Genomic DNA, 26,011 nt, shown 5'->3' with positions numbered 1-26,011 from the left:
AAAGGAGAAATCGACTCAAAATTGTCAACATAGGGATTTGCGCCTTCCTCTCACTAAAAGCTTTGAGCCGAGCGTTAAGAAATTGGTTCTGAGCCATTAAGTACAATCATCCCACTATCATAGGTACTTGAATGTTTCGTTGATACTACTTTTTAGTGCTATTTTGGGGAATTTTTTAATTATCTAATTAAGAAAAAATTATTCTTTTTAAGCATAGGTTTCTTTGTTGTATTTTTTTTCATTAAATATATTTATTTTGATCATAACAAATAGACTGCGATTACCTGTCGTGAGAAAATTATCGAGTTAATGTACATATTATTTCTTTAAAAAAACCAAACAAATTTAAAGAGTAAAAAAATTGATTAAAAATGTTACTTCTTATAATTCAGCACACCGCCCTCCATCCCCATGGTCTAAATAACTGGATTTTCACAAAGGGGGGGGGCGTTGAAATGGTTTTTTGCTCCTTAAGGGGGCGGCAACGCTAAAAAGGTTGAGAATCTATGCACTAAATCATTGTAATTAAATAAATAAAAACTTACAATTATATGTTTTAATGTTTTATTGTTCATGCGTTGTTGTTTCTTTGTCATTACAAATAGATTATACATTTTACGAGCTTGTTATTTTCATACAAAATTCCATACATTTTATGTATTTGTTATTTTTAAATAAAATAGTCAGTCTTTCTTAAATTGACTAAAAAACAATAATTACACGTCTCGTGCCTTACCTAATTAAACTTGATAATTAATAAAATTTTACGATTTTGCTTAATTTATGTTCGATAAATTAAAGAGATATTAATTTGAAGTATTTCCCTTCGCTTTATTTCTTTAATTCCTAATGCAAATTTTAACTTATAATTACTTAAGACGTACTTAAGTAATATTAACTTATTAAAATTGCTAATGAGACGGATAAATCACATCACTAGATAGAAATAAGAAATCTCGTTTTTACTCTCAATCTAGCATCATTATTCAAAGACACTACTAATTCAATAAAAGCTTGCTGAGAAATCTCTTATTTACTCTCAATCTAGCATCACTATTCAAAGACACTACTAATTCAATAAAAGCTTACTAAGAAATCTCTTATTTACTCTCAAACTAGCATCACTATTCAAAGACATTACTAATTCAATAAAAGCTTACTAAGAAATCTCTTATTTGCTCTCAATCTAGCATCACTATTCAAAGACACTACTAATTCAATAACAGCTTACTAAGAAATCTCTTATTTACTCTCAATCTAGCATCACTATTTAAAGACACTACTAATTCAATAAAAGCTTACTAAGAAATATCTTATTTACTCTCAAACTAGCATCACTATTCAAAGGCATTACTAATTCAATAATTGTATAAAAGCTTACTAAGAAATCTCTTATTTACTCTCAATCTAGCATCACTATTTAAAGACACTACTAATTCAATAAAAGCTTACTAAGAAATATCTTATTTACTCTCAAACTAGCATCACTATTCAAAGGCATTGCTAATTCAATAATTCAATAAAAGCTTACTAAGAAATCTCTTATTTACTCTCAATCTAGCATCACTATTTAAAGACACTACTAGTTCAATAAAAACTTACTAAGAAATCTCTTATTTACTCTCAATCTAGCATCACTATTCAAAGGCATTACTAATTCAATAAAAGATTACTAAGAAATCTCTTATTTACTCTCAAACTAGCTTCACTATTCAAAGACATTACTAATTCAATAATTCAATGAAAACTTACTAAACTTACTCTTATTTACTCTCAATCTAGCATCACTATTCAAAGACATTACTAATTCAATAGTTCAATGGAAACTTACTAAACTTACTCTTATTTACTCTCAATCTAGCATCACTATTTAAAGACACTACTAATTCAATAAAAGCTTACTAAGAAATCTCTTATTTACTTTCAATCTAGCCTCACTATTTAAAGACACTACTAATTCAATAAAAGTGTACATTAAAAAGAAGATAAAAAATAATTTCATCAAAAGTAGCAGGAGAGAAGATTAGATTTTCTAAATATTCAAATTATTTAAAGGGGAAAAAATAAGTTTGTCAGTATAAAGAGAAAGCACTTTCATTATCTTTTTTTTTCCTGTTTAAAGGATAAATAAGAAAGCACTCCACATTCAGCCTTAAAAGGTTTATCTTTGAAAGTGAAAAGACTCGAAGTATCTTGTAGCATGACAAAATTCTTCTTCAAGAAAAGAAAGATTAAAAAAATATCAATGAAGAAGAATACTTTAGGAAATGATGTTAAATTGTGAAACGTTTGGTAAATATTATCATAAGTTAACAAAGGAAATGTATTAAAAATAATAAATTCAGTATTTAGCTGCTTCTTTATGTACACTCCCTGACCAAATTATAAGACGCACTATAAGATTCTATGCAAAATCTTAATTATTAGGCGATACTATACAGCTTTATTGTTTTTACGGGATTGAAACCGGTTTGCGCTTGTTTATGTTCGTGTATCAATTGGTTAAATTAGACGATATGTAATATAAATTAGACGAATGAATAAATTGGACGATATATTATATAAACATAGAATAATTATTATATCAGGTATTGCATTAGTATATAATAATAATTAGTCCAAATTATTAGACGAACTGTAATTTTTTAAAAATTGCACGTCTTGCACGAGTTAATATTTAATACTTTTATATTTAAACATACATACAATGGGTTTTATACAGGAGATTTTTTAAATATATTCTATTTATATTTATTTTTAATGTATTGCATTAAAATGGTTAACTATTGATACACGAAAGTAAACAAGAGCAAACCGGTTTCAGCCACGTAAAAACTATAAAGCTGTGTAGTATCACCTGGTAATTAAGATTTTTCATAGAATCTAATAGTGCGTCTATTAATTTGGCCTGGGACTGTGCTTATGAACACAAAATACCAATGATTGAGTATAAAAGAATTTAACTCAATCAAAAAGTAAATATATACTTTTGGAGAATTTAGATTTTCTGGTAAAATTAAAAAAAAAAGCTTTAAAAACAATATAACATTAAAAAGAGATTTAAGAAAACATTAGATAAAAAAAATAGCTGGAATATTGAAAAAAAATAAAAGCCGTTTCATCGTTGATTTAAAAAAAAATCTTAAAAACTTTGCAATGCTAAAAAAGAAAAATTTTCATAAAATTGTATAGGAATCACTTTTACATAAATATTAAATAAAGCAATTTGAGAGATTTTTTGAAAAATATTCAAGAATCTTTTCCTTGTTAAATTTTTAGAAAAGTCTTTAAACGCATGGAAATACTAAAAAACATTTAAATAAAACTTAAATAGCGATCCCATTCATGTAAACATTAGATAAAATATTTAGAGAGAGTTTATGGGAAAAAATTCAAGTTTCCTCGTTAAACTAAAAAAAATAAATTTAGCATTGCAATACTAAATTTTTTTTTAATTAAACCTAAATAGTTATCCTATTTATATAAACATTAAATAAAGCATTCAGAGAAACTTTTAGGAAAAAATTCAAGGAAATTTTCTCATTAAACTAAAAAAAAATATTTCAAACATTTCAATGCTAAAAAATACATTTAAATAAAACCTAAATAACGATCCCGTTCACGAAAACATTAAATAAACATTTTGAGAAACTTTTTGAAAAAAAAAATTCAAGAAAGTGTCCCCCTTAAACAAGAAGGAAATTAATATTGCAATACTTAAATAACTATTAAATAAAACCGAAATAACAATCATAAAACATAAACATAAAAGAAAACATAAGATAAAAAAAAGGTAGGATATTAACTGAATTTAAAAATCGCTTCATCGTTGATTGTAAAAAAAATCTTGAAAACTTTGCAATTCTAAAAAAGAAAAACCTACATAAAATTGTGTAGGAAAAACTTTTACATAAACGTTAAATAAAGTGATTTGAGAGATTTTCTGAAAAATATTGAAAAATCTTTTATTTGTTAAGTTTTAAAAAAAATCTTTAAAATCCTTAAGCGCACTAAAAATCATTTAAGTAAAACTTAAATAGTGATCCCATTCATGTAAACATTAGATAAAACATTAAGAGAGATTTTAGGGGGGGGGGGAATTCAAGAAAGTTTCCATGTTAAACTAAAAAACATGTTAAACTATTTTTAAATAAAACCTAAATAGTGATCCTATTCATATAAACATTAAGTAAAGCATTTAGAGAGACTTTTGGAGAGAAAAAATTAAAGAATGTTTCTCACTAAACTAAAAAAGAACTTTCAAACATTTCAATGCTAAAAAATACATTTAAATAAAACCTAAATAACGATCTCGTTCACAAAAACATTAGATAAAGCAATTTAAGAAACTTTTGGAAGAAAAATTCAAGAAAATCTCCCTGTTAAACAAAAAAAAATAATATTGCAATATTAAACTAACAATGAAATAAAATCTAAATAATCATCCCTTTCACGTAAACATTAGAGAAAAAAAACATTTCGAGGGACTTTTGGAAAAAAATTCAAAATTTTGTTCCTTATTAATTTTTTTTTTAAAAATCTTTAAGAACTTAACAATTCTAAAAAAAAACATTTAAATAAAAACTGAATAGCTATCTCATTCACATAAATATTGGATAAAACATTTAGAGATACCTTTGGAAAAACTTTCAAAACTCATTTCGTCTTTAAATTAATAAAAAAATAAATTTAAATTAATAGTTTAAAGTCTCGTCCACTTTTTGTTAAACTGCATTATCATATTGATAGCATTAGAGATAAATTTTTTATGCAAATTACGCAGTTCGAAAAAAGTTTAATGATACCAAACCAACCTAAGTTGTCATGATTAAAATATCATTAGCTATTAGTTAGGTGATATGATTATACAAAATTACATAACCAACGCCCAAGTTGGAACTTATTCAATGGCCATTGATTTTTTCGTCACTGCATAAAATTTTCATCAGAAAAAAAAAAAAGACTGGGAACATTTCGTTGAAATTTTTCTTGAATCATTATTTTAGATTACATGGTTTATGCAGTCTGGTTTATACAGTATCACAACATTGCTATTTATAATCAGATGAAATCATCGACAAATTAACTTGTTAATTACGTGTCTATTTCTGTGATCAAATTATACAAATGATTCTTGGAGTGTCAATGTCAAAATGTTTTTTTTTCTATCATAAAAATGTTTTTAATGAGTAAAATCCATTTTGGTTTCAATTCCATATCCTTCTTCCTGAGTCCCAACGACTAAACAGTCTCTAGCCAAATTATTAGACGAATTCTAAGATTCTATGTAAAATCTTAATTATCAGGTGATACTATACAGTTTTATTGTTTTTACCCGACTGAAACCGGTTTGCACTTGCTTATGTTCGTGTATCAATTGGTTAACATTGTAATGCAATACGTTAAAAATAAATACAAATAGAAAGTGTTTAAAAATCCTGAATTAAAACCCAATACATGTATGTTTAAACATAAAAGTATTGCATATAAACTCGCGCAAAACATGCAATAATTAAAACACTATCGTGCGTCTAATATAATTTGATCTAATTATTATGATAATACCTGATATATTAAATATTCGATATTTATATACACCGAAAAGCCATTGCATTATGACCACCCTGATAATAGCATGTAGAACCACCTTTAGCCGTCAAAACTGCCGCCGTGGCATTGATTCCACAAGGTGCTGATAGGTAGTCTGAGGTATCTGGTACCAAGCGCTCACCAACTGGTCCTGCAATTCCCTAACATTGCGAAGGGGTAGCGTGGCAGCACGAATTTGGTTTTCCAAGTGGGACCACAAATGCTCTATTGGATTAAGGTCAGGTGAATTTGGGGGGCCAAGACATGACTTGAAAGTCACTGGAATGTTCCTCGAACCAATCCAGGATGATTCGACCCTTATGACATGGTGCATTATCCTGTTGGTAAACACCATCCCCCGCAGGAAAAACTGTTGCCATGAATGGGTGATCCTGGTCTGCAACTATGTTCAAGTAGCTTACAGACGTCAGGGATTGTTCTATGAGGATTATGGGTCCTAATGTGCCCCATGAAAACATTGTTCCTGGGCGAGAAACCATGAAAACCTGGGCGATCCCATTGTTATAGATGGAGGGTGGTCATAATGTAATGGCTCTTCGGTGTAATATATTGCCCAATTTATCCAATCATCGAATGTATATTATATATCGTCTCATTTAACCAATTGATACACGAACGTAAACAAGTGCAAACCGGTTTCAGTAGCGTAAAAACAATAAAGCTGTCCAATAAAACCTGATAACTAATATTTTACATAGAATCTTATAACAATGCAAACAATGAAGATTACTTAATAATACAATTCCCAAAAAAAGGCACATAAAAGCAGATTGAAATTACTACGTTTTCAATTCATATCTTCATAAATTGAAAACAGAAATACCATTCTGGGAATCAATTTTTTTTCTTCTTAGAAGAGAGAATTTTATTTTTAATTTAAGTATCTCTTCTTCTTGGTAATAAGACATGAGCAACAGCAGAAAATAATTGTTTGTACGACAAATTTAACATTTTTACGCCATTAAATAGAACTGAATGTATCTTCATAAACTTAAAAAAAAATTTCATAAAAATGACTAGATTCTTTGAATTAAATATTAGTAGTCATTTTTAAATTTTATGTAGAGAATATTATCTGAGATAAAAAAAAAGAATTAAATTCAGATGCATCTCAGACGTAGATATGTAAGTTTAAAAGTGTAATTACAGTGCAGAAAATCATTGTCTTAAGTACCTCTAGAAAACAGAGTACTTTAGATAAATTATAAAAGCCTCCAGTGTAGCTTTCAGCTCAATTTTATAGCAACGTTAGTAGCTATCTCTAAACCCAGGGTTTTAGTGGGTATGTGAGTTAGACATTAGACAAATAGAACTCTTACTCACCCTGCAATAAAAAGGGATTTTTAGGATTAGATTTTCGGTTTATAATTCCTAAATGTTATGCACCCCTTCTTCAGCCGTTTGTTTTCCGTGCTCCAGAATTTTATAAAAGGTTTTTATGTGAGTTTGGAAAATGTGCGACTCTATTTTAAAAGAACATAAATTTAGTTGGCTAAATATTTTAAATTATATATTTTTTAATAAAAAAAATAAAGTAATAATTCTTTAAACTAATAATGTCATTTAAAATTTATAGAAAAATCCTAGGATTTTTTTTTCATAAATTTTAAATGAAAATTGATATTTTCGAGCTCAAATTTTTTGTAATAAAAATCAAATTATATTTTGTAATCAAAGAGCTGAAATGAATCTAGAATTGCAAGAATTTTGAATGAATAACCAGAATTTTAAAAAAGGTTTTTATGTTATGAGTTTGGAAAATGTGCGACTCTATTTTAAAAGAACATAAACTTAGTTGGGTAAATATTTTAAATTATATATTTTTTAATAAAAAAATAAAGTAATAATTCTTTAAACTAATAATGTCATTTAAAATTTATAGAAAAATCTTAGGATTTTTTTTTGATAAATTTTAAATGAAAATTGGTATTTTCAAGCTCAAATTTTTTGTAATAAAAATCAAATTATTTTTTGTAATCAAAGAGCTGAAATGACTCTAAAATCGCCAGAATTTTGAATGAATAACCAGAATTTTAAAAAAGGTTTTTATGTTATGAGTTTGGAACTCTATTTTATGAGGCTCTATTTTAAAAGAACATAAATTTAGTTTGGCAAATATTTTAAATTACATTTTTTTTAATAAAAAAAATAAAGTAATCATTCTTTAAACTAATAATGTCATTTAAAATTTATAGAAAAATCTTAGGATTTTTTTTTATAGCTTTTTAATGAAAATTGATATTTTCGAGCTCAAATTTTTTGTAATCAAAGAGCTGAAATGAATCTAGAATTGTCAAAATTTTGAATGAATAACCAGAATTTTAAGAAAGGTTTTTATGTTATAACTTAGGAAAATGTGCGACTTTATTTTAAAAGAACATGAATTTAGTTGGGTAAATATCTTAAATTATATATTTTATAATATAAGCAATTAAGTAATTACTCCTTAAACAAATAATGTCATTTAAAATTTATAAAAAATCTAAAGATTTTTTTCAATAAATATTAAATGAAAATAGAACCTATGAATGGTGTATATTTTAATTATAAATTAAGTTATTAAAAAAAAAAATTTACCAGCATTTTTCAAAAAAAGATATCAAAACTGTCATCATCAATTTTATAACAATTTTTTGTAATCAAAATGTTGAAATTTTAAATGAATCTGGAATTACTGTAGCAAAGTATTTTAAAAAGAGCATAAACTTTGCCTTAAGAGTAATATGAATTATGAATTTCTTAATAAGAAAATTAATTAATCGAAGAGAAAAAAGCATTACCTTTTTGTATTTTAAATGAATAACAAAACTGGTGCAATAAATTTTTAATATTTTTGAAAACAAATTGTTATAATCAAGAATTTAAGTACAAAAATGTTTTGAAAGGACACAAATTCAATTGAGTGAATATTATTTTGAACTATGCATAATGTTTAAATAAAAGTTATTATATTACAAGGAATATTTTTGCATCTAAAAATTATCTAAAAAGTTTTATCAATGCTAGAAATCATAAATAACGCTAAAAAAATACAATCAGAACAAAATAAATTCTAAAAAAATTCCACATCCCAAAATGTATTTAAATATACCAAACCTATATTTCTAAATTTTTTGAAATTTCTGACTACTTATTGCATGTTAAAAATAAAAATATAAATATATATTTTAATGATGAGTTTCGACTATTTCCATAAACATCAGTTGAAATTCTCAATTTCAATGTATTTGAAGATCATATTAGGAGATTTTTAAAATATATAAATGTTTAGATGACTCACAACTCTACTTTTTAAAAAACTGCCAATACCAACGTTAAAAAACTTAACAACTTTTAATTATTTTAAACATAACAGTGCTAACAAAAATAGAACATCATACTAAAGAACAAAACAGAAAAAACATCAGTGGTGTAACTAGATCCATGATTATCGCTTTTTAATTTATTGTCGTTTTCAAATAAATAATCTAGTTCATCACTTTTAACATGTACTGCTGTGCCTTGTTTAGGCTGTTTAAGTTAACAGAAAGAATTAAGACAAAGATTTTAAATTAAAAATACCATTAGGATATTTCAAAAATATATATACAATGACTACTTTCTACAGTTAAATAGTATTTCAGTTACTTATTTTCTAGACTCTCCTCAAATATTCAGGTTATTAAAAAATATTATTAATCGGTATTATTTTTTAATTTTGCTTTATTTTAATTATATTTGAATGTTTTACTGACTATAATCTTCTTAACAATTTTTAAGCACTTGAAATATTTTCTTATTATTTTATGCATAACTTAACAGTCAATGAATGAAATGGCCAATTCCTTAAAATGTCCGTTTATTCTATAGAATGTTAGGCACTTTTAAAGAAAGTATGCATGGGAATTATTATGTATTTTTCCTTGACATTGTATAGAATGACTAGAAATTTTTAATTAATTATTCTATAGAGTACCAAAGCAATGCGTGAAATTTCGATTCATTCTATTAAAGTTTGACGTAAGTCATTCTAAAAAATACTTATGCAATGTATAAAATTATACTTCGCCGGAAGATTCTAGGCAATCTATACAATGATTAGTCTTTCTATAGAATTCCGGATTTCATATGTTGATGCTAACGCACATTAGAAGATAAGTGAATCTTTAAACTCACATAAAATTGATATAAAAATGCAGTAAAAAAATACAGCATGAACCATAAGCCACGTTTTAATTGTTAATGCATCTTTGAAAGAGGGATTAAGGGAATACATGAGAACTACAAATGTCACCTTAATCAAGATTAATGAGAATTTCTCCAATTCACAAGAGGAGAATTTTCTTTTATACTTAACACGGTTTCACTGACTGAGCCTGACATATTATAAACAGATTTCACTATAAAGATTCATTTATTTATTTTCTTTAGTTCATTTATATTATTATATCCTTAATAATTTAATAGTTCTATTCAATTATTTATAAGTTTATATATATATATATATATATACCGTAAACCGGGGTGAGTCTACCCATTTTAGTTTTATTTAATTTTCACTATTTTAAATTGCAAATAAAAAAAATTTTACCGACGGAGGACTTAGTTCAGACTCTAAGAAAGATGGCGCTGTAGTAGTTGGATCCGTTTTTATTTATTTGGTGTCTTTTTAACCGACCTGTTCAAACGTCTTTTAAGAGATTTGTATTGAAAATCAGCAAACTTTTAGTTGGTGCTCCGTAAGTATAATATTATTATTACTATTTTCACTTTGGTTAAGTGATAAACTTATCTAAGACTAAGATTACATTAATTTTATATGAAAAAAAACAAAAAGAATGTAAGTTTTGCTGTTGTAAACAAAAAGCCAGAATTCGCGGGGCGAGTCTACCCATTCGTATTTAGTTTTAATAAAGCATAATAATATAATTTAGAACTTTGTTTATATTAAAATTAAGTCATTTTAAATGAATTTGAGTATATTATTTTAATTCTGCATTGATAAATTTATCATTAATAAGAAAATTTATAGGTTAAATATAAATGTAAATATAAAATATGTTTATTTTACCTATTTTTTCAATTTTTATATTACAAAATTAACTTTTTTTATTTAATGCAAGTTAAATAAATTATTATTTATAAATTATTATTACCTCCCAAAAGAATGGGAAAAGGATTTTTCATGATTCCCAATGTTTGAATTTCGATTTTGTTAATAATCTTTAATTATTATTATTTATTAATTATTTAATTGTAAATTTATATTCATTTTAATTTATTTTTATCAACAATAATCAGAAAAATTTTTATTTTATAATGTTAATGATTATAAAAACAAAACTATGATCAAAATGTGATAATCGATCAAATACTCAATTTGTGTTATTTTATGAATAAAAAAATGGAATATATAATAAAGTTATGAATTTAACAATTTAAATAACAATTAACAATTAAAACAAATTAAAATAACAATTTAATAGTAAAATTTGATTATTTGCAATGTTAACATTCATTTTAGTAGAATGGGTAGACTCGCCCCATACGAGAGATTTGTCAGCAGTTCTATAAAAATATACAGTAACAGCGTAACTGTTAATATTTTCTAAAATCGATTTCACAGCTTTAAAGAGGGATAAATAGCGATTCCGAAACACCTATTAAAAGCCTTTTTTCTTTAATATTTACGAAAGTTTGACCACTTGAAAGTTGACAAACTGAAAAAATGGGTAGACTCGTCCCGGTTTACGGTATATAATTTATTTACTTATTTGCTTGATAATTATTAACTTAATAATTAAGTTTTCTGGCCAATTAATTATTCAAATATCCATTTTATATAAGAGTAAAATTGAAAAATTTGAGAACAATGCTTACGAATTTTTCTTCAAAACATTCAATTATTACCATTAGCATTTCATTAAGTAATTAAAAATAAATCAAAAACATTCCTGAAAGAAATGAGCAATTAGAAAAGTTATAGAAGCAACAATAAAATATGATTTACTTTCTTCTATTTTCAAATAAATAACAATAAATCCTTAAAAATATTTAAATAATTATCAATCATTTTGATAACTTTAAACCTACATTTGAACTGCCATATTAATTTTTTTTACTAATTGTTGCGCAAATTTACATAATAGTTCAATCGTAAATAAGTTATCATAATATTAAGGTCATTATACTTAAATTTGCTTAATATTTAAATGATTTTAATTACTTTTATGATAATTAAAATTATTAAAGTATTTTATATTCAATGTTTATAATATTAATAAAAATAATAATATTTTTATTGATATTATAAGTTATTTTTACAAATATTATCAATATTTCTAATAACGATATGTATGAAATTATTAAAAAGTCAATGCAACTAAAATTTAATCAAAATGACTTTGTAAATGAAAATGCATTAGAATAAGTGAATAGAAGCATAAAATCAATAATACTGAACAAATTAATCCGTATTTGTCTCAGTTTTATTTTTAAATCATACTGAAAGTAAATGATTTTCGGAAATATAATTTACTAAATTACATTATCTTAAAAATCGCTACAAATTTAAATAAAAATTTATTTAAAATACTGACAATCGCATACTGTATATTAATAAAATAAGTTTGTACTTTTATTTACACAAAAGGAAATTTTTAAAAAATCAAGAATTGTATTGAATGAAAATATTTTAAATAAATTTCAAACCTACATTACTTACTATACCTACAATAATGTCAACATAATGTTGTGTATTAATAAAGGAGCTATGTAGTTTTATTTACACAGTAAAGAAATTTTTGAGAAATATAGAGTTGTATTGAATGAAATATTTAAAATAGTTTTTAAACCTTAAGTGATCATTTTACCTACAATAATGGTATAATATAGTAATAACATTACTGCAATAAGCAATGTTATTAAGCATTGCTATTATTACATAAGTAGTTTACTATATAATTTTATATACACAATGCAGAATTGTTTAATATTCATTAATTAAAAAAAACATTTATTTATTAAAAGATTTATTTATTTACTTATTAAAAAATTAAGTATTGATTTGAAGTAAAACATTTTAAATATTTTTTTACCTATTATACCTATAACAGTGACAGTCACAATGAGGTAATATAAAGAATCTGTTTAGTTTTATTTATACAGTAAGGGAGATTTTTTTTTAAAAATAATAATAATATTGAAAAAAATATTTTTAATATTTTTTAAACTTTAAATTATCCTTATACCTACAATAATGGTATAACATAGTAATAACATTTCTGCACTAAGCAGTGTTAAAATAAAAAGCATTGCTACAATTGTTTAAAATTATTGCATGATAATAAAGGATAGATGTAATTTTATGTACACAATGCAGAATTTTTTACTATTTATTTATTAAAAAATTTATTTACTAAAAAATTTACTTATTTATTAAAAAATTTATTTATTTATTTATTAAAAAATCAAGTATTGTTTTGAAATAAAATATTTTATATACTTTTTAACCTATACTACCTATTACACCACCTATTATATATACTATAGGAACAGCCACAATGATGTAATGTTAATAGAGAATCTATTTCATTTTATTTAAACAATAGGGAAGATTTTTAAAAATTCAATAATTTTATTGAATTAATATATTTTAAATATTTTTTTTTAATTTACAATAGAAGTTATATTTAAAAATATTGATAAACAAAATGTTGAATATTATTAAATAATCAATGAAGTTTTATTTACATACCAGAGAAATTTTAAAATAAATGAAGGATTATATTTTTAAAAAAATATTTTAAATATTTTCTAAACCTAGAATACCTACATTAATATTTTTTATTCATTCACAAACAAAAATAAATAAACATTTGAAATGTTCACTTATTGTAAACTTTGACCTTAAATTCAAAATGTATCTGAAATTATGATTTTCAGTTGTAATATTCGAGCTTATAAAATCTTATTATCTCGAATTCCGATTTGAAGATTACTGGATAACAGCTACAGAGTCATTTTTTATGCAAACGAATGGTACAGATGAAAGCCCTGGAAAATCCGGGCCGACAACGAGGAAAACGAACCCTTATCGTACTACGATCAACATTTTATACCTTGCCACTGCCCAATTCTGATTCGCTGATGCGAAATTCTTGGGAATCGGACACCCAAATGAAAGCGAAAATGACACAAATCTCTTACCTCTAATCAGGATTAGGAGAACAGGAAGAAATGATACCCAAGAGCAAGAAAATATCCAGCTTTCCATCTCCTTTGATCTACTGTTTCTCTGTTTCCCCCCAATGTTACAAGCTCGCGTGGGCTGGGGAGAGAAAAAAACAAAATGCCCATTTGGCGCCGTAGTGATGGTTTCCCCGCCAAGCGTGAATGCCAAACTCTATTGGTTTGGCTATTTTTGAGATTAATGAGAGAATCGATTTGAAGTACCGGAAAAACACGGAAGCACAAAAATAGCATAATGGTATTGTAACTGTTTTATTTAACTTTTTGTGTTCCAAGATTTGCTTTAATTAACCTTGTGAATAGTATTTTTCAGACAAATGTTCGGCGATAAACATGCTTGTTGTCAGAAGGCAAGGATTTAGAAAATTAAAATATTGATTTTAGATTATTTTGTTTCTACATAGGGGGTGGGGGCTCTTTATTATGTTCTAGACTGTAGAAATCAATAGGAAAAGTTTTAAGCTTTCAATTAAATTAGAATGTGCCAATTAACTAATTTTTTACTAATTGCTCTGACAATATTCAAATTGAATTATTGCAATATTCAAATTGAATTACTACAAATTTACGTAAGAACTTAATTTTTTCTCACATTATATACAAACAAACTAATTGTACAAACAAACTACAAGCTAATTGCAGAAACAACAGTACAAACTAATTGCTTCACTAACCTGCCAAATTCTGCTGAATTATCAAACAAATTATCAAAATTTAACTTCGATTTTTTTTTCAAATTATCTGTAGAATTTGCTAATTAGTTTATTTTTACTCAATGTTTTAACAATATCCAACTTGAAAATTTCTCATGGGTTGTCTAATACAAATGACTAATAAATTATACAAGAAATTAAATTTTTCGCACAGTACAAACTAATTATTTCACACGAATAATACAATCATAACCTGCCAAATTCTTAAACAATTTAAGGGAATTCAATTTTTCTTAATTAATTAACTATGGAATTTGCCGATTAATTTATTTCGTACTCATTCATTTGACAATAGTCGACTTAGATATTTTTCGTAAGTTGTCTAATACAAATTGCTACAAAATCACGTAAGAACTTAATTTTTTCCCTCAGTACAAACTAATTACTTTACATACATGAGTATGTAAATAATTAGTTTGTACTGCCAAATTTGGCAGGTTACTCATACAGCTTGTACTGTATAAGAAACCTGCCAAATTCTGAAACAATTTAACACAAATCAAGCACAATTCGTCTTATTAAATTATTTGAATTCTAATAAAATTATTTTTTTAGCATAAAATTCTCAACCGAGGGTCCGTAAAATAACAATTAGTAACAATAATCAGCTCGAAGTCTTAATGAAATGGCATGTGTTGAAACTAACAGAAAAGTACCCGAAGTGTCACGTACTGATTTAAATTCTGAAAACAGTTTGCCGATTTCTAAGTAATTATTAAGATATTAGTTACTAAAAACTATGATTTTTATTTTTTTTTTAGCTCATTCCTCATGAAGAGTACAAGATGTTACTTTAAGACTTTTTATACTTGAGTTTTGTTGTTGTTGTCGGACATTATGGCAAGGGGTGTATTTGTTCTCATTTTCCAGTGGCGCCATCTATGGTTAAGAATTTGACTTTTGCCACATCCGTTAATAGGACACGCTCATACATCCATTCATTCATTCATCCACAGATCGAAATTTTGACTTGAACCAGAAAACGATCTATCTCCTATTCAATAACCCCCAGAGGTATAATTTAATATGGGAGCATGGAGGACAAAGCAAATTTAACGTGGATCCATTTACTACATGGGGAGTCTTCACCCGACTGGATTAAAACTCCCGTTCTCATGAACGTGAGTTCAGCTCCCTGCCAACCAGGCTATCCCCGCATTTCATTTGCCATTATCCATTTGCGTTTTAAAAGACTAAATTTAGGAGATTAAATTATGAAATTAGAATAATAGTTCTAAAATTATGAGTTATAAAGTCGAAAGTTCATGCACAATTCCGCTTTCAAATTTTTTTTTTTTTTTTTTTTTTTTTTTTTTTTTTTTTTTTTTTTTTTTGTAACTGGGAAGCTCCGCTCTCTGCTAGCACTGTATGTCAACTCCGTAATTCATCATTGTTTTTTTGTTTTTTTTTCCTAAAACATCAATATTTTTCACAAAAACACAGAATATTTTGTTTTAAAACTATGCAATTATTGTAGCTTTATGTAAGAAAATTTTGAAAATTTGAGACGAAATAGACGATTATCAATGGATTTGAAAAATAATCATATGAACTTGCAAAAAAGCAAAAAATTTATTTGTTTATAGTTTATTTAACGTGTGTAACTAAATCAGAAGAAAAAATTTTGAAAACTCTCTTTCTCTCACTCTTTTCCTTTTGCAACTTTTGATTGACATATCTACTCGAGCGCGAGCTTATAAAATAAAGAAATAAACATCTCGTGAGGGAATAATAAAATTTTAACAACATAGGTAAATAATCAAGGTTTAAAACAAAAGAGCTGAAAAAATCACGAAAAAGTACTTAAATTTGAAATAACTTTCAAACAAATTGGAATTTCGAAGCAATTTTTGCGTTAAGTTTGCAAATAAAAATGGCTCTTTCAGCACGGCAATGTTTGAACTCCGTAGTTGAACGAACTATAGATCGAACTAACATGGTATTTATTATCGATCTATTCCATACATTTTTCGTTTCACTTAGTACTTATTAGCAAAATAAATTAAGCATCATTGATGTCAAAAATAATTTGATGTTCCTCTTAATCGAATTAGTACCATTTCTCCATTACTTTATTTTTGTTTTTTAGTCACGGTTTATTTTTTAGTTCAAATTGTAATTGACCAAAATTAATTAATCCACGACAGAGACAATAATATGGTGATTTTTTACTGTTCCCCTAAAAGAATGAGTATCTTTTCTCCATTAATTTTGCTCTCTAGAGCATAGCTATTTTTTTTAATTAAAATTTTTGTCTGAAAACCAATATAAACAATCATAGGTGCCAATAAGAGTATGGCGATTTTCATATTTTTCTTCTACGAATTATTATTATTTCTCCATTAATTTCATTTTTTATTTCAATTACTGTTGATACTTGGATCTTATAATTTATGTGTTATAGATTTATTATTTTCACTTTTTATCACATTGAACACACATATTTTTACACATGCCCCTATATATAGTGAAAATATCCCTAATATATATGAAAATTAAGTTGTCTCATATTATAGTCACAGTTTTATAGATAATTTAACTGGTTAGAAAACTCACATGGCCCAGTTTTTTTCGTTAAATCTAGTAGAATAGGTAAGAAAAGGAATTAGAAAACAGAAAGGAACAAAGGAAACACAATATTATAGATTATGAGATATTCAAATTAATTTGTTATTAATATAAGTAAAAGTCAGTACCCTTTTTTAACCTTTGAAGTATAGTGATTTTTCTTTTTAAATTGTTCTTTAAAAAAGATTGAAAATCCTTCCAATTGTAATAAAATTCTTTTATTTCTAATAAGGACAATAGAATGAGAAAAGGGGAAATTAAAGTATACAAAAAACAAAAGAAACAAAATATTATAGGTTATATGATATATAGTATAAGCAAATTGCTTCGCTATTGATACAAATAAAAGTCAATAATTTATTTTTTACCTTTGAAGTTTAGCGATTTTTTAAAAATTGCTTTTATTAAAAAATAGAAAATGTCTTCCAATTGTAACAGAATTATTTTATTTCCAATAAGGGCAATAGAAAGGGGAGAAAAAAATTAAAGTATGCAGGAAGAACAAAGGAAACTTAATATTTTAGGTTATGGATGTAAAGTATATGTAAATAGGTTTGTAATTGATATAAGTAAAAGTCAATATCTTATTTTACCTTAGAAATGTAGCTTTTTTTAAAAATTATTCTTTGAAAGATTAAAAAAAATCCTCCCAATTCTAAAAGAATTATTTTTTTTCCCGATAAATGGAATAGAATAGCAAAAATGGGAAAAGAAATATACAAATGAAAAAAGGAAACATGATGTTATAGTTTATATTTTATACGACATATACTGTATGTAAATAGATTCCTTATTGATACAAGTAAAAGTTTTTTTACTTTTGAGAGTAGTGATTTCTTCAAAATTATTTTTCCAAAAAATTCATTCCATTGTATAGAATTCTGTAATTTACGATAAATAAAATAGAAGGAAATAAAGGAAGTTAGAATGTAAGCAGTCACAAAGGAATTTTTTTAAAACGAAATAGAATTAGTAAAAAAAAGTATAATGAATAGTATAATAAGAAACAAAAAATATGAATTCAAAATTTAAAATAAAGATCTTTTCAATTTTGATTCAAGCTAAACATCAAACATTTTTTTCGTACCAAAATACTTCCAATCAAGAAAACACTCTCAGAACCATTTACCGTTGTATCCGATACGAAAACAAATTTTCAGAAAACAAAATTAATAGTGTTGACAATTTACTATGGTTTTTCATTAATTAAATTATCCGTTCACTTCGGCGCATAAAAACCAAATAAACTTTTTTAGTGAAACCAGTTACGAACTTAAATTTAAACAAATGGGAAAATATTACAATACTTTTTTTACTAACCATTTCTTACGAATCATTAATATTCAAATCAATAATGATGCGTATCGATTTTCGGTTAAAGAATTTAATTACATTTACGGTCGTCTCCTTGTATTAAAGTGTGCGTGATTGGCTTACGATTATTCGTGAGGATGTTTTCTTTGTTTTTTAACTACGAAAACATTTTTGCGATAATCTCAGGAGAAACGCTACTAAAATCAAATTAAAAACGTATTTTCTACAAAAGTTTTTAGAAGATTTGTTATATTGACAAGAAAATCAATGAGCATACAAACAAGACATACTAAATTTTATTTCTCTTTAAGACATCTTAGATAATATCTCGGACATAATATTTTATGCATCATTAAATTAAAATTTTGATTGAATTTAATAGCATTTTAAACCCATCTTAGTCAAGTTAAAGGAACAGTTCGTCTGTGAGCTAATAATTCTAGACATAAGTCGAAATACATGTTTATGAAAATGGACGCAACTCTAAAGGTGTGATTAAGAAAACGGACAGCGAACTTGATTCCGTTTTTCAACCTTAACCTATGAAGATTGTTTTTTTTTTTTAAAAAAAAATAAACTAATGAATCCAAATAAATTCGTTATCTTTTCTCGTCCATTTGTCTAAATCATAGGTTTTAGGCTTTTTTTGAAAAGATATTAACCCTCTCATGCATGAATTTTTCATTTGAATTTTAAAAATATATAGTTGAGTTACAAACTCAATTAGTATCTCAGGATTGTGGTGCAATAATTTATTTTTAGAAATTCCTGTCCTGTTTATTCAAAAAATATTGTGTCCAAGTGAGGACACGTGCTTTTTTGCATTATCTTATAAATATTATTTTAATCATAGAAAAACTGAATATTCAAACTTCATTTATAAGGTACAAGAAGATATAGAATAATACCTACCTTTCCATTAATGTAATATACCCTCCAAAAATAATAAATAAAATGGCCTGACATCTGGTGTGGTTTCCAAGAACTATTTGATATTTCTAAATGTGGACTACGTGCAAATTACAGCACAATGCGAATCTGAATAACAATATGAATCAAAAATATACATGTCCTCATATGAGGCCTATGTGCATGAGAGGGTTAAAAGTGGATAGCTATTTTAACTTAGTTGTCACGGGTCGTTTAAATTTAGAATAGTAGTGTTAATTTAGCATCGTTCGAATTTATATTTTTTAAAACCACTTAGTCATTTAGAATCCAGAATACTGAAAAGTTATATCTTTAATTTAAACAGCCACCCTACGAACAACTAAATTTCGACCAATAGAGATCACGCTATTGGTCGAAAATGACATCACTATGCTTGGAGAAGGAGATAGTAATTGGTACGCATTAGTTGGCGTTGACGCGATTTTGGAAAATAGCTAAATATTCAAAGTGAATTTGAAATCTGTTGTGAAGAGTCTGTTATTAATTATGTCTGTTGTAGAGAGTCTGCTGTTAATCCTGTCTGTTGTGGAGAGTCTGCCGTTAATCCTGTCTGTTGTGGAGAGTCTGCTGTTAATCCTGTCTGCTGTGGAGAATCTGTTGTTAATCCTGCCGGCTGTAGAGAGTCTGTTGTTAATCCTGTCTGCTGTAGAGAATCACTGATCACGCTATTGGTCGAAAATGACATCACTAAATAGTAATAGTAATTGGTACGTATTAGCTGGTGTCGACGCAATTTTAGAAAATAGCTTAAAATTTTGAATTTTAATTTTCTTTACTTCTATTTAATGAATTTACTATTGATTTAATTAAGTCTCAAGATATATAACTACATTAATTTTCAATTGTGTTTATTAGCCTCATATTTTAAATATATATATAATTAAAATAAAAGAAAGGGCTGTTCAAAAGAAAACAATGCAATGCCTACGACTAAATGAATATTTCCTTAAATTATTAAAATTGTGAAAAATAAAAATACTATATTGTTCGCACAATTTTGTGATAATTTCTATTAGAGTGAAAGTCAAGGAAGTAAAACTTAATACTCAGATTAATTTAGCATTTACAAGAATGAAACAAGTCCGGAGGACGCATGTAAACGAAATTTGTAGCCAAAGTCATGTAACATACCAAAGTCATACCATCTCCCTTCCCACTCGTAGTGATGTCATTTTCGACCAATAGCGTGATCCGATCGCTTTGAAATTTAATCGCTTCATACCACCCCAACCCCGAATTTCAAACTTTGTTCCGTAATGATTTTGCTTAGTGTTTAAAAGAGTAAGGAAAAGTAAGCATGAAATTCATCATTTTGTTGTTAAATTTGGAATGAACATTGAAAAGGCGCATCGTTTGCTGTGTCCATTTTATCAAACACACATTTTGATTTGTGTCCATTTTCTTAAACACGCATTTCCAAGTGTGTCCCGAATAAAAAGCTCACCAACGAGTTCCTTTTTTCAAAAAAGTAAAAAGTATTACTTCAACTGTCATCAGAGCTGCACTCTTATTGAGAAAATTTCTTTTAGTGGTTGCTAAATTTCTATTTTAATGAACACTATCTACCAATAAGTATTTGAACACGTGTGATTGAAAAGAAAAATAAAAACTTTATTCATAATCAATAGTTGGTAGAGCCTCCACGAGAGGCAATTACAGCGTGAACCCTGGGGCATACTTTCCACAAGTCCCTGTGTGACGGCTAGTGGTATTTTATTCCACTCGGCTTGGAGAAAACATGTAAGTTCCTTCGCCGATTTTGGACGGGTAGTACACCCCTTAATTCGGCGATCCAACTCGTCCCAGAGATTCTCGATGGGGTTCCTGTCTGGGCTCTGGACAAGCCAGTCCATTCGATTAACCCCATGGGCACCATACCAAGCCTTGGTGACCCTCGCAACATGACAGCTGGCATTGTCGTCCTGGAAGTAACAGGGTAAAACTGCCACAACGTAGGATGTACATTGCCATCCAAAAAAGTGCAGTAAGCTTCTTGCATGGGACTAATGCTGATGTTGTTCCCTACACGATATATACCGGCGGAGGGCGTGACGTATCTCAAGGCAGCAGATATAGTCATTTGCATAGGTGTTCAAATACTTATTGGTAGATAGTGTATTATTCTTTGTTTTGTAGCTTTGATTTAAAGTTATTTTCCACATGTAAATGATTTAAAATTTTATGAAACACCAGTTTCTTCCAGCTCTCTCGTTGCCATTTTGATTTTTAGCGTAATTCATCATTAGAGAGACGAGCTTCGCTGGCCCATCCGGGGTCGCATGGCACCTTCCAATGGATGTAAAATAACTCGTTAGGGTCCTGAGAAGATCCTTCTTTCCAACAACTTCAACATGCTGATAATGATTCTTCCTAACTCGTGCGTTGCGGTGTGCCGGACTTCTGCGATGTTGTAAACTCATCAACGTTTTAACGTCTGAAATGTTGTGATCCCGGACAGGTCGAAAGCAATGTGTTGGTTGACGGTGAACGATTGTGATTGCTCTGACAACAAAACGCGATTTCTTGATTCAGTATTCGGAAGTATCAAAAGGCTATTTTTCGAAGGCTCTGTCATCATACCAAATGATGCTTTTGGGGGAATAACACGCTATTTTCTAATAACTGTTGTGACTTTGCAACTGTTACTACAGACTGTTAGGTCAAGTTTAGCCTATCTAAAGCCTTGCGCTGTCTACGCTTATTTTGAAGCCATAGTTATGAGAAAAGTATTGCTGTTCAATTTTGTAACATTAAAAAACTTATTCTTCTGGCTGCGTCTAGGGAGAGAAAATCATAAATTTTGCTATCACTTAAAATGTAAAAATCAAAATTTCCTGAAAATTTAGAATTTCTTTGTTCTTCCAAAAAACTGATCGCAAGAAAGAACATCAATAGATAGGCTAACTATATTTTTTTATCAACTTTCATTGTTATGCGATAAAACTCCGAGCTTACAAAAAACAAACTCTTTTTAATATCATTCAATAATATCGCCATTACTTAAGCTAAGAGCTATTCTCCGTCTTTTACAATAGACCATTTACAGATCTATACTCTTTTTTCGTAACTGCGTCACTGAGTCATTACGGATAGGCTGATCGCATAAATGTCATTATAACTCGTGTAAACAAAAGTTCTTGTCAGCATGGAAAAAAAATACAAATGCTGTAATGATTGGCAAACAAATTATGACGAGTTCTATTAGGAAATCAAACACAAACTCTAAAAAGAAACAATGCTGCTTCTAAAAAACCTTTATTTTAGCAATAGTGTTTCTTTCAAACGTTAAACATTGCTTAATATTTATTATTGGTCATTGTTGTTTATATATATATATAATGTGCCTTATGAAAAAAAATATATTCTCATGAAATGATCATAGTTGACATAATAGCAATGTTGTTGTTGCTTCCTTACTTTTCTAAGAACTTCACGAAATTGAAAATTTCCAAAAAAATGAATTATTTACAATTGTATATATGCATATGTTAATAGAGAAAAAATTACAGAATAATGAAAAAAGAAGAAAATTATTAAAATAAAATTAAATAACATTAAAAAAAAATTTTAAAAATTAATAAAATTTTAACAAAAAACCGGGGGAAAAGATTCAATCACTTCATTAGCTCACACGATTACATCAGCAAAAAGAAGGGCTTTCTAATATTGTATCAATATAGCCAGAGCAAAATATATCAATACAATAGTATGGGTGGTAGCACTTGAAAAAAAAAAGACATTTTTTTTTAACACAATAGAACACATTAATGTCACGTAAAAACAGAACAAAACACAAAACGAAATCTATAAAGCGAGCAGTGAATTCAAATGAACTTACATGTACGGTAGGTATTTTTAAGAACGATTTAAAATATTTTCCTAATAAGATTGCGGATATAATCGTGTGAGTTGATGAAGTGATGATATCTTTTTTTTTTTTCTTCACGGATTTTTTTTAAAATGTTATCAATTTTTTCTTAAATTTGTTTCTGTATTTTATTTTATTTTAATAATTTTATTATTTTTAATTATTTAATTTTAATAATTTTATTTTGTTTTAATAATTATATTCTTCTTGTTTCATTATTATGTTTACTCTATTTTTTGAACTTATTTTATGAGTTCTATATGCTTGTAGCTTATGCGCATTAAATAAAACTTATTAATTTTCTTAATTTCTTCATTTTTCTCTTTTTTTTATCCTCTTTGTATTTATTTATTGTGCTATATATATTGTGCTATAAAGAGAGAAAAAAAAACAAGGGAAAAGATATAAAGATTTCCTAAAGAAGAAAAAAAAATATTAAACAATGTTTTTAAAAATTATTCATAAATTTTAAAAATTTAAAATTAAAAAAAATTAGAAAATAAAGTTTGGAAAAGATATAATCGCGTCATCAGCTCACATGATTGTATCCGAAAAAAAATAGCGTTTTCTAATATTGTATTAATATAAATATATAGCAAACATAGAATAGCAAAGCATATCAATACACTAGTGAGAGGAACACCAAAAAAATTTTAACGAAAATAGAACCCATTTATCGAAAAATGCAAAATAAAATTAAAATGCGAAAAATAAAAAAATAAAGAAAAAAAATCAAATAGAAAAAGATAATCAGTGGAAAACTATAATAAAAAATCAAGAAAATACAGAATAAAACTATATAAAACGATTAGCGAATTCTTACACTTACATGCATTTTTGAAAAATGATTTAAAATGCTTTCGTAACAAGTAAGTTACAAAATATGAAAATAGAAGCTTAAATAGAAGATGAAGGGAATCAATTAATACTGTGTATGCAAATATATATATATATATATATATATATATATAAGCAATTACATAGCCCCCTAATAAAACTCAAAAAGAGTACAGACAACAAGAAAGTAAAAAGAAAAAACAATAAAAATATTTAAAAGGAATTCTGACAAACGAAGAATAATTTCTCGCAATCAAGCCATTTTCTCTGGTACTTGTCCCTTACGAGAGGGCGTAAAAAACCTCTTTTCGCAGTTCCTAAATTAAAATTGTACAGTATTGATGCAGTACCAATTGTACCTATTCTGGTACTTATTAAAACTGCACCAATTACCAAAATAACAGCAATGTCCATTACCAAAATTAATTGAGTTTCATAGCCGTCAATGATAGCATGACGAATTTTATACGTTTTTCCTGTACTATAGTTCTATTTCTTCATAAATTTCTTTCTGTTTGCAAATAGCTTATTTTTTTTACTTCAATTAATACCTACTGCTAAAATTAATTATGCAATATTGGCGCCAAGACCAGTACGGTGATTTTTTTACTTTTCTCCTATACGAATTCGAAGCTTTTTTCATTAATTTTGCTTTATTTTTTATTTTAATTATTATCTATAATCAAAATTAATTAAATATTATTGGCATCATGTTGATTCTTCACGCTTCTTCTAAGCCATTTTTTTTAAATTCAGATTGCGTTTTAGTACATAACTTTTTTATATATAATGGTATTTATTAAGAAATTAATTAAGAATCCTTGGTATCAAAACTAGTGCATTTATTTATCTTTTTTCTCTAAACAAATTAGCACCATTTATCTTTTGATTTTGCTTTTTAATACAGGGCCCCCTTTTTTTTTCAATCAGTACCTATTGAGCCACGATGGCTCAGGGGATAGAGCTTTCGCTTTCCAATGAGGTGAACCGGTTTCGAATCCCAGTCATGGCCGGATGATACGAATTCCGCATCCGGCTTGTACCGACCACAGTACTGACGTGAAATATCCTCAGTGGTAGACGGATCATGATTGGAGTCCCATTGCCGTCAGGCTAACCGTGGGAGGTTCTCGTGGTCTTTCTCTCCTTGTAACGCAATTGTGGGTCAGCTCCATCAAAAAAGTCTTCCACGAAGGCAAATTTCTCCTAATACTCGATCCAGGAGTTCCCTTGTCTTCTGGATTGGGTTCAAAGGCTACGGAGTTGAACATTAGTAGTCGTAAACCCATAAAATTGGGTCGGTTGTTCGACGTCGGTAATAAAATCAGTACCTATTGCCAAATATCCACTGTCACATTTACACTTAATGTAAAGTGACAAATTAATTTCTAATTTTACTTAAGCCTTTAATCTTTCTTTAAACGTTATTCCTTTTTTTCAATTTGGCAATTTTATTTTTTAACTTTCTTGTTGACCTTTCTCATGGTCATTGCGGTCATCACACTTCCTGTGGGGAAAGTCAACCAACCCCTCTTTTCACGCCTTTCTTTTTCTTCCTTTAATTTTAGGGGGGCTAGCAAACCAATCTCTTTCCTTTAAATTTCAAACTCTCCGCCTCTTTTAATTTAATTGGCCGTAATTTTCTGGTCCTATACGAGTTAAGGAATTTTTAAGACTTTTTTAATTTATTCTTTTTTTCTCGAGCCTTCGGGCAGGTTACCCTTTTTTAAATTCTCCGCGATGCGGACTTCGGTCCGTATCGAGGGATTTTTTTTTACATTTTTTCTTAACCTTTATTTTAAATTAAATCCATAGCTGCAATCCATTTCTGTAAATTTAAAATCAACATTTTATACCTTTAATTTTCTTTAACATAAAAAAAAAACTTCTCGAATTTAAGCTTTCTTTCCATATTTATTTT

The 26,011-nt window shown here is 27.2% G+C and overlaps 1 protein-coding gene across 1 annotated transcript in view; it reads right to left on the bottom strand.

Annotated features, from left to right (window-relative positions):
* Positions 1–13,914, bottom strand: part of LOC107440190 (uncharacterized) — a 57,660-nt gene extending 43,746 nt beyond the window's left edge. Inside the window, exon 1 of the mRNA XM_016053042.3 lies at positions 13,798–13,914. Within this exon, the coding sequence (XP_015908528.1) occupies positions 13,798–13,864 (67 nt within the window). The 5' untranslated portion in view covers positions 13,865–13,914. The remainder of the gene's footprint in view (positions 1–13,797) is intronic.
* Positions 13,915–26,011: the final 12,097 nt, after the last annotated feature.

Source organism: Parasteatoda tepidariorum, chromosome 1 (genome assembly GCF_043381705.1).
Source record: "Parasteatoda tepidariorum isolate YZ-2023 chromosome 1, CAS_Ptep_4.0, whole genome shotgun sequence".
NCBI classification, from domain to species: Eukaryota; Metazoa; Arthropoda; class Arachnida; order Araneae; family Theridiidae; genus Parasteatoda; species Parasteatoda tepidariorum.
This window is presented reverse-complemented; position numbering and strand designations above follow the sequence as displayed.